This window comes from Denticeps clupeoides, chromosome 15 (assembly GCF_900700375.1).
Source record: "Denticeps clupeoides chromosome 15, fDenClu1.1, whole genome shotgun sequence".
In the NCBI taxonomy this organism is placed as follows: domain Eukaryota; kingdom Metazoa; phylum Chordata; class Actinopteri; order Clupeiformes; family Denticipitidae; genus Denticeps; species Denticeps clupeoides.
The window spans coordinates 12,696,486-12,712,210 of NC_041721.1; the positions used below are offsets into that span (position 1 = coordinate 12,696,486).

The window sequence follows — 15,725 nt, forward strand, 5'->3', positions numbered from 1 at the left end:
TGATGATGAAAATGCTGGACCATTTATAACAAGGTGATATCAATTAAGGTACTTCAAGAACGCCTGGAAAACCGGGCCAGTTCGGCCAGGACAAAAACATTAATGTTTAGTACCATTCAGTCTGATAATGAATGGTGAGAATGTTAGGTGCAGTGGTGGCCTAGTTGTTAAAGAAGCGGCCCCATAATCAGAAGGTTGCCGGTTCGAATCCTGATCCGCCAAGGTGCCACTGAGTAAAGCACCGTTGTCACACACTGCTCCCCGAGTGCCTGTCAAGGCTGCCCACTGCTCACTCAGGGTGATGGTTAAAAGCAGAGGACACATTTTGTTGTGTCAATGTGTGCTGTGGTGCAGTGTGTGACAATCACTTCACTTTCACTTTTTTGTGTGAAAGAGAATAGTCTTCGAGCTAGATGGTTGTGGCAGGATAAGGGCCAGTGGTGGCCTAGCGGGTAAGCAGCATTTCACTACACATCATACCATGACAAGTAAAATTTAAATTTGAAAGGAAGCAGACCTGTAATTGGAAGGTTGCTGGTTCAAATCCCAAATCGCCAAGGTGCCACTGAGTAAAAGCACCATTCCCACACACTCAATAAGGTGATGTCGCCTTAGGGCTATGACCAATGCAGAAGATAAAAGGACTGACACACCTTCAAATGAAGTCTTCCATTCTTCCTTGTTTATGTTTTACTATTTTTTAGAAAATTGAAAATCCATGTTGTAGTGAAGCTATTTTTTAAACTATAATGCAGTCATTTAAATAACATTATAGGCTTCACTAATATAGGGCAGACGTTTATTTTGTGATTCAATCCTTTTATATGCATGGATATGTTCTTAAACTTTTTCCAACAGTGCCTACTGCTATCTATAGAGACATCTTCATTTCTTCCACATATTTTGTGAGCCGCTTTGAATAAAGGTATCTGATGAATGTTGGGTAATAACAATAGCCATATAGATTTAAAAGAAAACCTTACATTGCACTAAATATAACATTCATATAAAGGCATTATTACATATTCATATAAGTGTAGTGCTGTACAAAATGTAGTCAAACTTGTTCTCAGTCTCAATAGATAAGTAAAAGTACATAGAGGAAGAAAAAGGGGGGGGGGGAGAAGAGGGAAGGAAAAAAAAAAAAAAAAAAAAAAGCAGCAGCATCAACTGTACTGGAACGCTAGAGAAGAGATGGTGGGGGGGGGGGGGGGGGACCAAAGTGCGGCACGTGTTGAAATGGTCTCCAAGGAAACAGACATGCCGGTTTGTTTGAGAAGAGATCCTAGAACAGCAACAATGTCCATAAGGTTGACATACAACACACTGAAAATAGGTTTGAACAGCTCATTTGACAGATTTATTTAATATGATTAACAGCACAAAAAAAAATAATTACAGTATCACTCATTTATACATTACAAGTGACACCAAATAGGACAATGAGAGCTTAAAAGTGTTTAAGTAAAGAAAGATAGATAACCACTTTGTACACATTAACAAAATCAAACTATAAATTACGTAACAGCAAAGGAATCTTCATTTAAAATTCCCCCATGTCTGTCCTCTTGTCACGAACTTTGTTCCTGGCCTTGGTACGAGCTTTGAACACCGCTGCATTGTACAGATGCTGGAATTGAAACGAGAGACCATTACAATGCATGTCAGAACTTCTAGAGAAGAATTTTCCCAGAAATATTTCCCACAGGGTTTCTGCAGGCTTAAGGAAGCCAATTTTAAGCCTTTTTTTAAAGGCCACTATTCAAATTGAAGACCTTGCATCAGGATAGTAAACATTTGTCCAAGGGCCAGAGTTTTTTCCCTGTAGACACTGTGAGAGTCAGACGCCTTCTAAAACACAATATTATTTGATCTTAAGTATTAGATTGTTATTTAATATTTTTAGCCTTTATTTTTTAGTCGGTCAAATGTTACCAGACTCATATTGCCTATACTGCTGCAAGCCACTAGGGGGGTGACTGCAATATTTTCGGTTTGTTATATGAGAATGATTTCCAGTGGTGGATTTCCAGCTCTGGCTAAAGAGAATCAGAATTGTCACAAGAATTGTCTATGTGGTTTGTTGGAGAAGCGATATCTGGCTGGAAACCTTGGCAATGTGTTGGGGCAGGACAGCAGGGTTTTCTTTTTTTCTTTTTTCTATTTAATGCAGTAATTTAGGAAAATATAATTTAAGACTAAAAATCTGTGAGAATTTAAGACTATAAGGACAGTCCCAAAAGATAACCAAAACATACCCTTTCTAGACGAGTGCTCTTCATCTCCTTCAGGGTAGCAGAATCAATCAAGATGGGGGGTCCCAGATCAAACACATCCCGTATGAATTCATTTGCCTAGAGGGGAAGGAATAAGTGATTTTTACGTAAGTAGCCCATTAACAGAGTGTACATGCATACTATTTAAAAAAAGAATAGATAAAAATCTATATTCACATGTTCATTTAATGAACTAGCATATATTTTAATAAAAAACATTATTATAACCTCCTCTACAGTCACTATGCTTGTAGTCAGATCAGAACTTTGCTTAACGCTGATGCAAACATAATTGACAGAAGCGTGTGGAAAGAATACTTGAAACAAGCCCTGTTTTCTGTGCCCAAAGGATTCACGAATGAGCCTTTAGTGCTAATCTGTAATTTGCAAGAGGCAGTTGGCATGGGAGGGGAAGCAAAATCTGATTCAGAAGCCCTGGGCTCCAGTTTGGCTAAAACAGTGGTGCAATCTTCAAAATCACCTGAAGGTGGTAATTCATGCCCGAACCCACAAACTCTCTGAAGGCATCGTACATCCTCTTCTTCACCCAGCTGTCAATGTTCATGCGCTCTGTGCCGAACCGGATGGACTCTGTTTGGAAGTCTCCTTCCTATCATGAGACAAAATATACATTCACCATGGGCAATTATACTATATTACCAGAATCCGCTTTAATCGTAAAAAGATCTGTTACTGTTCCCTCACCTCCACAGCCTTCAGAACATCCCGAAAGACAGACCTCTGCTTCCTCTTGTCAGTCTTGGCACGATGTTTGTTGCAATCGGTTGCCAAAGCAGTCAGTTTCTCACAAAGAGGCTCCCAGCTCTCATGGTGAAACTCCTGGAAGCCAAAAGAAAATTATATTTATGCAAACAGGGACTAAGAAGAAAACTGAAAAGTTGCTAGTAGGGAAGCTTACTGGGTCAAAGTCCCTAGCCAGTTCAAAAAGCAGGGCAATGGTTTCCCCGGCAGCGATCCTCATGTTGACGTCATCGCTTTCCAACAGCAAGGGAAGCTTGGGAAGGTGCCTGAGGAAGAGCAAACACGTTACAGCGTCCAGAAGTAAAACACGGCGCCAAAGAAATAAGGAACTATGGCTGTGATCCGTGCTCACTTGTGCAGGATTGCTCGGATTTGGCTGCCGGTACAGATGGTCAGGAGCAGGGCCCAGGACAGGAGAGCGTTGGTGTGCAGCTGAGCGGTTTGTGGACTCAGACTGGGACGGCTGCCGTCGTCCCTCACGTAGGATTTGGTGAAGAGGCTCTCGAAATATTCCATGGTTGCATACACATCCTGAGGAGCACAAATATAATATATTTAATATATATAAATATATATATAATATACCGTTCCACGCATCTACAAGTGACAGTTCAGACTTAGTAATGCTATCTAAAGTCAGTGGGTGGAAAAGGAATTAAGTTGAACAAATTCACAAATGGGTTTACATAACCTGGATAAAACCCATTGTTGATAATTGTACAGAATTACACAACCATGGTCAATGGTCATAAAACGGCATTTTTATCTGGTGTCTAACCAAGTAAACATTTGGGGAGAAAAAAAAAAAAAAAAAAAAAAAAACCCTTCAGGAGGTTATTTTCCTTATCACAAAAGCCAGGAAAAGAAAACTGATATCCATGGGAGCAGAGTTTAGGGAGCACATGCTACAAATTACCAAGATATCATCTTCTGCAACCAGGGTGCACAGGCCCAGGCTTGTAGCACACTGCAACAAGAACAAAAACATTTTATTACAGGGACACCTCACACAGACAGATATCCTCTAGACATTAACAAATCTTGTTGTCCAGGCCACTCTACAATGACAATCTCAACCACTTGTTAATTTTTTTTTATTGGAAATTAGACCACTACATAAAACACTTACATTTACAACATTTATCAGACGCCCTTATACAGAGCGACTTACAATCTGTAGTTACAGGGACAGTCCCCCCCTGGAGCAACTTAGGGTTAAGTGTCTTAATCAGGGACACAATGGTAGTAAGTGGGTGAGTGTGTTACCCACTAGGCTACTACCACCCCACTTCATAAATACATTTGTTTAAAATAAATAAATAAATAAATAAATAAAATAAAAAAATTCAGATAAATAATAAAAATGTTGAGTTGGGAAGATGCTCTCACCGACTGTCTGGCCGAGATGTTAGCAGATCCATCAGACAGAATATTCTTAAATATGGGTTTGAGGGTTTTGAACACCTCCTCGCTCTCGATGCCAGAGCCCAGTTGAATGCACAGCAAACATGCCAACGAGGCAGCGGCACGCTGCTCCTCGCCTTTACCTGTCCGAGAAACGCTGAATGATTCCAAAGCTTTCAAACATATCATGTAAACATGAAGGGAGAAGATGGGAAAAATAAAAATGGGAACAGCAGCAATGCTCTGCAGACAAACCTTTCTTCAAGCAACGCTCAATGCTGTCTGTGATGGTCATCCTTTGCTCCAAGATGAACTCGTACAGAATCTTGGATGCCATGGCAGTCTTAAGTCCATCAAGAGCACCCTGTCTGGTCTTTGCACTAGAAAACAAGCAGGGAAAGGAGGAAGTCTTTTGCGGAACTGTGTTTGATTAATCTAAACTAGTGCTGCACGATTAATCTAATCGCAATCGTAATCGCGATGTCAGTCTGTGCAATTACATGAACGCAAAAAGCTGCGATTTAAATTATTAGTACATGGATTGAATCGGCAACACTCATTCTCTCAAAGTTTGAGAGCAGACTGAAGTCTCACTTCAGTTGAATGTGACTTGTTTGGTCACATGACTTTCGATTTGGTTCAATCCTCAATCCTTCAAACCTCAGATTCGTGACTCGCATAGACATATGGGTAGACGCCGCAAGCTATGCATCCCTGTGTCAGCCTCCAAACAACGTTTTGGTTAAACGTAAGAACTATAATATGGGATTTTATAATGGCCAAATATAATCAAGACAGTTGTTTAGCCTTACCAGGGTTTGTCGTTCAACAGTAATGTAAAGAGTTTTTTGTGATTAACTTTGCAGAATATTGTATTTTGAAAGCACTGGGCATTTCAAGTTATAAGTAGTTTGTACGTTTCACTTTTAAACTAAACATTTCACTATTAGTAATTTGTATGAGAAACTTCATTGATATACAAGCAAGTGTCCTTTATCATATCGCAATATTGATCTCAATAATTACAATATGTCTTTTTCCCCAAAACGTGCAGCCCTAAACTAGTCACAACTCAAACTCAAATCAAAACCTTACCTCTTATCCACAGTACTGTCAATGTAAACCTTCAGCTTGAACTGGAGGTCCTGAGTGGAATACTCAGCTGAGTCCACCCCTAGAATAAAAATAAAGAAATGAATGCCACGTGGTTCAAATGTTCTGACCTTCACGGTACACACTAAACAAACACCCTGCGAACAGACCACTGTGTGTACACACACACACACACACACACACAGACACACACACACCTTCTTCCACCACACTGGTTGAATCACTGTAGCTACTGCAGTGGCTGAGTGTCTCAACAGAGGAGTCCTCGTCGCTGAAAGGCTGCACAGCTCCATGCCGGCCCCCTTAAAGGAAAAAATATATATGTATTAATAATTATTATTTTAATTAATAATAATTTTACTAATAGTCCACCTTCTGCTGTGACAATGCAAGTTTCCCCACTTATGGGGCTAATAAAGGATCATCTCGTATGTTAAATATCCAGCAGTATTGACACTGGAAGGTTGGCCTTCGGATGAAATTGTACAGAGTGTTCTCCCTTCCTGTTGCAGGGACGCGGTGACGTCGTGCTCCTGACGCAAAGCGTGCAGTAGAAACACGGGACGGTTCCTGCACAAGGCTCTTATTAAAAAAAGGTTTATTCCACTAGTGGGTGAATTGGTGGACCGGCGCTGTCGTGACGCGCAGCGTGTCAACGTGGCTGTTGTCGCGCAGTCACGTGGCAGGCGGCGCAAACCCAGTGCGTGGTTTTCATTTTAGATCGTGAAAAAGATTGGCGTCACGCGCTTAGCGATTCGAAATAAAATATAAAATAAGAATTTGTTCTTATATATATATAGGCGGTTTAAGGGCCAGCGATGAAAAACTTATTTGGACAGGTCGTGAAAGCGAGACGCACCGTGAACCAAAACAAAACCAACAACCAGAAGACAAAGTAGCAGCACAACACGCAGTTCCCATGGCTGCCATGTTACTAAGCAAATGTTTCGCCAAATCTCGTGGCCGTATCGTAATGATCGGCTAAATAAACAACGTGCGCATGGGAATTGTAAAATACTACGGCGGTTTCATACTTCTAGTTGTCACATATTTAATATGTAGACTGACAGACGGCTGGCTTTTGTTCCTGACCAGCTAGCCAGAAGCTAGCCCCCTTAGACTCGGCCGGGCTGTCATATGGCCGACAGGCCGAGAAGCACTGGGGGTTGTAGTCAAATATGACAGAACCTCAAATTCACTTGAACGTAGCATGCGGGCGTACCGAACTACAATATCCACAATGCCCTTAGGGAACTTGTCCGAAAGGCCAAAATAACTGATCGTTACTACATTTGGCAAGAGCTTGCTTTCAGCATATTTTATAATGAGACATATTTTAGACAAACGGCCAAAATAAGATATCTAAATCCACGTACCTTTATTATTCCTCCTCTTGGGTCTTGGCATCTTCTTTTTCATATGAAACGGTAGATCCCAAAATCAGCCGATACAGTTTTTATCTGACCAATCTCTACTGTGATGTTTCCTAAAATAAAGTTGTTCAAATGTCACAACTGACAGGAAAGAGAAAACGATTCCGATAAAAGACCGTGAACAAAGCCGACACATTTTCCCTCAAAAGACAGGGCTGCGCCTCTTGCGTGCCGGGAAAGGCTTATATACGAACCGGTGTCACGTGGGGAAAAAAGGGGCGGTACCGATTCGTCACTACAGTCCCGTGGTGCGTCACCAACTTATGGAAGGCGGTTTTTTTTTTGTTTTTTTTTAACTTATAGCATGAGCAATAACAATATTCTCAAGAGTTTATAAAAGAAAACAGCTCAAACCAATCCCCATCTAGACCCCAATAAAAAAAAAAAAGAAAAAAGGAATATATATACACACACACACACACACATACATATACATACATAGAGATACTACACTAAAAAAGAAAAACAGCCTACAATCGCCCCCACAATCAACCTATGTAAAAATAAATTACTAAATTACTAAATTACTAAATAACTAAATAAAAATGAAAACCACCACTCCACCGAGACATGAACTGTATCTCCCAGGAACAGAAGGGAAATAACCAGATCGAGAAAAGGAGCCCAAATATTTTTTAATTTCTTAAGGGAACCCCTAAGTTAAAGTCTTAGTTTTTCCAGTTCAACGAAATAAAGAATATCTTGTGTCCATTGAATTTGGCTGGGAGGTTTAGAGGATTTCCAGTTTGTCATAATTAGTCTTCTCGCCAGTAAAGTAGAAAAGGCCAGCACGTCCCTTTGATGGGCAGACAGTGAAGGAGATGAGGAGAAAACCCCAAACAATGCCCCGAGCAGGTTGGGCTCTACTCTTTTCCCCACAAATTCTGACAACATGACAGATATCTCAGTCCAGTACTGGTGTAAAGAAGGGCAAAGATCTTAAACTGTATGAGGCCATGTCTAGCGCAAATGGATGATCCATGAACTCGCAGCAGAACCTCCTCCTAAATCTCATCAGGAATTGCTAATAAAACCTAAAATGTGGTAAGGCTAACCCACCAAGTTTTCTTGGCCTGTGTAAGTACTGTCTGCATAGTCTCGGAACCTTCTTGTTCCAGATAAACTTAGAGATCACAGAGTAAACTTTCTGAAAAAATGACTGAGGCAGAAATATTGGTATGCTTTGAAATAAGTAAGAAAAACGTGGTAGAATATTCATTTTCACCGTATGAACGTGTGCAGTCAGGAAGGCCGTTTGTATCAAAATTCACATACCCTTTAACAGGTGTTTTTAAAGGTCCCATATTATGAAAAATAGCTGCTTTTATATATGTCTTATTGGTCCCCTAATACTGTATCTGAAGTCTCTTTCCGAAAATTCAGCCTTGGTGCTGAATTACAGCCAGTCACACAATGAGATTTCAGCAGGATGCAGGGGAGGGTGGGAAATTTACTGGGCGGACAAAGCATGAGAAAGGGGAGGTAACCATTCCCATTATGATGACGTAACGGGTGACATTCCAGATACGACCGTTTGAGCTACCGCTCTCTGACCAATCGGGAACACCTATCGCAATAGGTGTGTCACCAATCCATTGGCCTGGATGCCTTGCCATATTAATAGAGATTGTGTCTTACCACCCTGGTTTTGTATTTGTATAATGTAATTGCATATCAATCAATCAATCAATCTTTAGTTGTATAGCCAGGGCTCTCTCACGAACTGAGCATACTTCAAACCTTGAGAGGCTTGTAAAGCACTTTTTACAACTTAAACTGACACAAAGTGCCTCACATTAGAACAGTGCTCAAGACCCCTAGTGAGCAAGCCAATTGTGACAGAGACATGTTCTTTTAGCAAATACATAAAAGCTACACAAATTATATCCAATTACCATAATAAACGTATTAATAAACATAAAAAAATAAATACAATGTGTTAAAATCTTTAATTTACCAAGCACAGGTTTATGTAATAACACTACAAATATGCTATGACAAGGAGGATGTGAGACCCTTTTCAGCATAAATCCGCAGCACGAGGATGTGCATACTTAGGGATTCACTCGCCTTTGCAAGCACTAAAGGTTATGCTGTGGCTGCATATGATGATAATTGGTGGCTACCTATGGCAAGCACTTCATGGATCTTCATCTCCATCCTATTCTGTCATAACCTGACTTTTCAGGGTGCTCTGGTTCTGTGTTCTGGACCGGAGATTTGTGTTCATTGTGCATATCCCTGTTTTTCTTCTTGTATGGAGGTGTTTGTAAGTGTATAAATATCTTGTCCTTGTTCAGTCATTGATTTTGCTATTTGTTGTGCCACTGTGCCATGTCTCCTTTTGTTTGATGAAATCCCTGTATTTGTTAGTCCTTTCTTCTCTGCCCTGACTGTTCTCGGACATATTCCTTCCCAAATCATCATCAGGATGTGCTTTTAGTAAAAAAATGTTCTTATAGTACTGCTTCTATAAAAATTATTACATGGCAGAAGTAACGCACTTCAGTTGCCACATTTAAAGGGACAGAGCTTCACATGGATGGGACGTCTGGCGACCTACAATGACTACTTTTACTCCATGTATATATGTTGATTTTCTTTAGCAATTTAGCTCATTACCCCCAGGCTGTCATGAACAAATACATTAGGAACATTTCTAAGGCATAGTACAATGGTGACAACTGTAATTCAGAACAATTCAATTGGTATTTAAATTCGAATCCTGGCCTGCCAAGGTGCCACTGAGGTGCCACTGAGCAAAGCACCGTCCCCACACACTGCTCCCCGGGCGCCTGTCATGGCTGCCCACTGCTCACCAAGGGTGATGGTTAAAAGCAGAGGACACATTTCATTGTGTCACCGTGTGCTGTGCTGCAGTGTTTCACAGTGACAATCGCTTCAATTTCACTTAATCTTTAGACTAGATTGAATTGAGAGCAATATAATGGTCATTCTGAATCAGCTTTCCAGAAATTAATATGCTTGTATTGTTTTGAAAATGACTACACACAGCAATGCAAAACACGAAATCCCAGTCTGGAGCACCACCACAAAGCTTTATTCTGAACCCAGTTTCTGAGTACGCATTTTATTATTGATTTGATAAATACGTTTTATTGTATAAGGACATTATTAATGTGCCTCCGAACCCAAATACTTGCCATTCAGGCAAAACACGGATTTAACAGAGCTAAAATTCTGTATCTCAAAACTTAACAAAGTGCCATTGTATCGCAAAGTGTAGTAATAACTGAAAACTGAAGTCTGTTACGTACAGAAAATTATAGAAAGCTAAAAAGAAAGATCCTTGCTCAACTTAATCATAATAATAATTCTAAATTAGTATGTGATTTAGATATATGGTGCATATTCTGTCAGCAGTTAACATCTGACATTTTCGCCCTCTCATGAAGCCATGGTGGCTTTAAAAAGCAGCTTGTGTGGCCAGCAGCAGCTTCCTGTGGCCTATCTCCCACTGCAGAGTGCCAAGCAGTGATTTATGACGTGTGGGAAGCACAAGTGTGAAAGGCTAAATGGTTCTCAGCAAGAGAGAGAGATTGTGCCATGTTGCCCCAGGACTGTGAACACAATAACTAAATCCATTTTAAAATGGAGTTTGCAGTCTAGGCAAACCATGTGAGTTGTTAGAGTTGTTTGTGGGACTGTTGCTTGCGGGACCGTGTGCATGTGATGCCGAAAACCAACGCTAGTTTGGAGGCTGACTGGTGTTTAGTTAATGCAAATGTCACTGTTCTGCACCAGACTAATCAAACAAGTCATGAAAATGTACGTGTTCTAGGACACATTTTAATGAAAGTTGAGGAAGATACATGCAGATAATATGAATGTTTGACTTTATAGTGGCCCTTCCAGAAATTGAAATAAGTGAAAAAGTGGCAAAGGCTGAATACTGAATAACACATTGTCGTGTATTCACTCATGAAATCAGAATACTCATTTGTTGTGAAACATGTGTAAAAAGGCTGTGATGTATCATTATTCACTTTTTTCTTGGTTATTTTCAGTATATCAGCATCCACATGAATTAAGCATCAATATATTTATTATTTAGAACTGCTTGCCATTGTAACATGACGCCACATCCTGTTTTGTCTCCCTGTTTTAGTAATTAGTCTGCAAATTAGACCTTCTACTTACATCCCTATCCACAGTCTCATCTATGGTGCATGTGTATATGTACTGTCTGAACTCACTTCAGTTTAGACCATCCTTTTAAGTTCATGTTTTCAGTTACTGTCTATGCATGCGGCCTTCAGGTGGGGTTTTTAGTGAGTTAAACACGATAGGGGAATTTATTGCCTTGTACAAGTATTGCATTGTAATTTGTAACCTGAATACATCACCTTTGTAGCCTGATTACGTATCAGTGTCACGTGTATTGTCTTACATTCCAGGTTCTGGGATTGTTGATCGCATTTACTTCTGCTGACACCCACCTGTGGCCAAAGGTTATTAAGACTGTTTCCTATGTGCTAAGGCTACAGTTTACTACCAGGAAAAACTTAACACTGTCAAAATCTAGACGGCATTTAATTCTGGATTTCTGTTTTGGGATTCAATAATGCTGTTAGTCTCTTTAAATTTTCAATCTTTTCGCAGTACTTTTTTAATTAGATAAATATTAATCCAGACAGATGCCTTAATTATATCTTAGAGAGACAGTCATATCAGTGTTGAAAGTATTCATAGATAAATACGGTTTAAATAAATGAGGTTTGTTAGAATTAGAATTATTTAGGCCTGTGGGGATGATTACATTTTAGAACATAAAGCAAATACCACACAAACATGTAGGATAGCTATATTATTTGAAACAGAATCATCTGGAAATACGTGGTAAAAAGAGAGCTTTGGTTGGGCCACTAATCGATTGCTGCTAATCTCAGTTTGCGGCTTTAGTGAACATGTGGCACTAGAGGGAGCCCTTCTTTAAAAGTCACCAGATTTCCCCAGTGCACAGCCAATTGAAGCTCACTGAAATGGAATGTAGATAGATTATACAAGTCAAAAGGACCTGTTAACTTTCTGGTGAATGTATCCATTATAATAATTTTTTTATTGATTAATTGTATATGCATAAATATTATATTTTTAGTGAAGACACAAAAGACTTGCAGCACTATTTTCAGTTTGCACACTTGGTAACCTACTCTATTGTCCAACCCAGCGGACCTTCTGCAGGGGGAGCTGTGTCTGTGTGCCAGTCACGTTTTCTTTATACGGGTGCCAACCCCCACTCAGGTGAAGAAAAGACTGGCTTTGGGCAAACAGGTCATGAACACTCAATGCATGTGATCTGTGTTCTATAATTCATAAGACAAACGCACATCAGTGTTTGGGGGTTTATGTATGGACCCAATCCCCCCATTTTAATTTTTTTTCATGCAAATACATTTATGTATATTACATAATATACAAAAAGCATTAAATGAAAATGAAAAAAGATTAAAAAAGCAATGTAGAGCACTGGTCACAAATGACAGACTGTATTAAATATACAGTATATTAAACGTATATATTAATACCTTGCTATACCTGTGTGGAATTTTAACAGACTAAAAAATATCAACATTGAAATCTCTACTTTATTACACTCTTCAATGCTCCTTTCCGTTTTAAAGTGCAGGGAAATTGCATGCAGATGGGATCTTTGCAACTGTGGCCATCTCCATAAACCCAATATTGGAAAATGATACTGGGAGGCTTGTTCAAATTGACAGGAGAATACTAATGTGTGCTCATATATTACTAACAAGCAGGAAAATAAATTCACATAATTAAGGGAATTAGCCTTAACCCTTGTCCCGCTAATTTAGATGTGTCTGCTTTTGAAAACACATTTTTGGCAGGAACATTTGGTTGCAGCGTTTTCCAGGTTTCCACAAAATGACTTTTCCTGGGCTGTGATTCAACGGCGGGCAGAACTGTGCTCAGCTCGGTGACTTCTATTTCCTCTGACACCCCCATCACTGGAATTTCCCCTTTCTTCCTCCCCTTCGTCTGCTTCTGCATGCAGCGCAGGAGCACGTAACCTTTGGCACGCTGAGTTCGACTTATTTGGACAAAAAAAAAAAGGTTAATTGAAAGTCAATCACCAAACATTTTATTAGCCGGTGCTGATGCTGTATTGGTTGAAGGTGGTTAGGTTTAACTATGAGGTGTTTGGTATTTGAGCTCATGGATGAAACAAGGAATTAGTCTCAACAGGGTTCTGCAGTCCAGATAGGATTGGAATAGCCAATCATAATTATATCCTGAAACCTGTTAAGCCCCATCACCAAAAATGAAAGGATTGCTAAAACCAGCATTTGCTGATTATTATGGTGACCCACATTTGTGTAGAACAGGCAAAACCATTTATGGCTTAGGTTTGCTTATGAGTGTAATTAAGTGTTTGCTTTTTAAATAAGACAAACAGCTGGTGCAAAATGACGATGCTTTTTCATACCAAAATAAGGACTTGCAAGGTGTCACCACAGAAGGTTGCTTAAGAATGCAGAAGAAGCAACATTTCTTTCTTTCTGCAACACTTACTTCTAATGATTCCTATACGTTAGGTCGCAGACTCTGTGCACATCACTACTACTTTGGGCTATTTGCTCTGCTTCTGGCTAAAAGTTACATCACCAGGGTCAGCTAAACAAAAATCTGTGAAATCTCTGTATAAACCATGGAAGAATCCCATCTCCTCCATCTGAATCGTGGCACCTGCCCTTAAAGTGGGGCGACTGCTTTATCTATCCATTTTTAAAAAGCTTGCCAGGATGGGGGGGTTTAATAATGCATTTCAAATGGATGCTCTTGTTCCATTTCTTTTCCATTTTCTAAGTGACAATGCAAGATAAAGACACTCGGGGTAACGTTTTTCATCATTACTTTAAATGTACATTTTCCACCGTGTAAAGCATTTAGAAAAGAGTTAATTTAATGTATTATAATAGGTGTAATTAATAAAGTATTTTTATTAATGACGCAATCATTATGGTTTCATAGATGAGATTCTTGCTTCCTGGACAGAATCGATTAGATTCTGATTGGTTTGACATTATTCACGTTGATTGGAGCCTTAGGACCTTGGTCACAGTCACACTGGCTTTCCAGTCTCCCTGCAGCTCTCAGGCACTGCACGACCTCCTGGTCCTTTTGGAAAGTGAGAGGTGGGAATAAATAAAACGGCGATTAACAGCATCGGTGGATAGCGAGGGATGAGCTGTCTGCTCCTGATCTTTTCGCTTTTTTGTCTTTACAAGAGACAGCGCAGTCTGTGGAATTCTTCTGAGACAGTTGTTCATTAGACACTCACACAGCCAGCGCTGGTCATTAGAGTAGATAACGTTGCAATATTTGCATCAAGAGAAAAGATCCTCTTACGGAGCCTTGTCTGTGTTCTCTGTCTGTCAAGGCGACGCCATGAAGTCATGTCATCTACTTTAAGGAAGCAGGAGAAACTCCATTTTCTATTTTGGTCCAGACTTCTCATTTCTGCAGAATTCCAGTCTCTCAGTAATGGGGAGAGAATGGCCAGGGCCATCTGAACAACTGGGCCATGATCCTCTTGACCAAATAAAGTTCCATTATGAGGAACTGAGAACACACTCACCTGGCTTTCTGAACAGGTCTATGACTGTTTCTTTTTTTATGGTGATGACATTGGCAAGAGTTCAAAAAGATTAGCACATGATAAAAAATATGGATGTGTTTTCTTCAGAGACAATACGCAATGTTGATTTTTCCAGCAGGAGGAGAAAATCTGGAAAAAAGAGCTGTCTCAAGCATGCATACACACACACGCAAATCACACAAAAACAGGGAAACGAACCAAGAGCGCAAGTGCATCAGAGGAAAAGAGTCCTTTCCAAACCTCAGCCATGGTTGGGGGCCTGTAGAGCACAGCTGCTGCCTGACCCCATCTGGCCCCCTCTCTCTTTTTAGAAGTGACTGGCGGTCCTGTCTCTCCAATCCAGAGTGTACGTTGTGCCAGTCAACCCGTAAGTTGAAATGGAAAGTCTGGCAGAGTTAAGCAGATGGGCAGATCTACAACAGACCTGTAAATAAAGTGCCATTCCCGTTCGAGGTCTGTTGTATAATGCTGGAACAAAGCTTTTTTTTTTTTTCAAATCCTATACTTCATTTTTTTCTCCTTCCATGCCCTTTTTACTCAGGCACTCTGGGGATAGCAGGAGTAAATAGTGATAGTGAGGGGAGGGGAGGGGTGCTGGTGGTGGGTGTTGTAGCTGTGGGCACTATTTAAATGAGTCTGGCAGTCAGCAAAACACAGCTGACTCTGAATTAATACCTCAGTGTGCCCGGCCGAGCTGTTTACTCTTGAGGCCGAGGCGGAACACTGGCCTCCCTGTAATCCGAAAAGACAAAACTGCGAAGGAGCAAGGGTACCGCCACAGCGTTCTCTCTCTCTCTCTCTCTCTCTCTTTCTATCCCCAGTTTTTCTCCAGACTTCTCTAACCGAATAAGACGTTGTCCAGGCACTGCTCAGTAGACTCCTTAACCCCTGGGCTCCCCTGAGATCACAGGCTCTCCCCAAATACTGATCAAGGCTGGCAGGGCCTGTACAGGTTCACGTCGGTTCACCCCAGAGGCATTATTTATGAATAGAATGGATAGAAAAAGTGTACACACCCCTGTTAAAATGTGAGAACACAATAGAAATGAGAACACAATAAATAATAATAAAAAAAACTTTAATGTTACCTAT

At 40.3% G+C, this 15,725-nt stretch overlaps 1 protein-coding gene across 1 annotated transcript; it reads right to left on the reverse strand.

The window, feature by feature from the left end:
- Positions 1-1,347: 1,347 nt before the first annotated feature.
- ifrd1 (interferon-related developmental regulator 1) lies at positions 1,348-7,169 on the reverse strand. The gene is made up of 12 exons (XM_028954831.1): positions 6,932-7,169; positions 5,753-5,857; positions 5,538-5,616; positions 4,698-4,822; positions 4,428-4,585; positions 3,955-4,005; positions 3,391-3,569; positions 3,196-3,304; positions 2,982-3,116; positions 2,758-2,886; positions 2,259-2,354; positions 1,348-1,630 (listed from the first exon to the last, which is right to left on the reverse strand). Exons 1-12 carry the CDS (start codon positions 6,972-6,974, stop codon positions 1,544-1,546), a joined length of 1,296 nt encoding a protein of 431 aa, XP_028810664.1. The 5' UTR covers positions 6,975-7,169; the 3' UTR covers positions 1,348-1,543.
- Between the last annotated feature and the right edge of the window lie 8,556 nt (positions 7,170-15,725).

Excerpts from the sequence above, each read along its gene's own strand:
- ifrd1 (XM_028954831.1), bottom strand. The coding sequence starts at position 6,974 with ATGAAAAAGAAGATGCCAAGACCCAAGAGGAGGAATAATAAAG. Across the intron at positions 5,858-6,931 it reads CAAGAGGAGGAATAATAAAG|GGGGCCGGCATGGAGCTGTG; the intron begins GTACGTGGATTT and ends TTTTCCTTTAAG. Across the intron at positions 5,617-5,752 it reads AACCAGTGTGGTGGAAGAAG|GGGTGGACTCAGCTGAGTAT; the intron begins GTGTGTGTGTGT and ends TTTTTATTCTAG.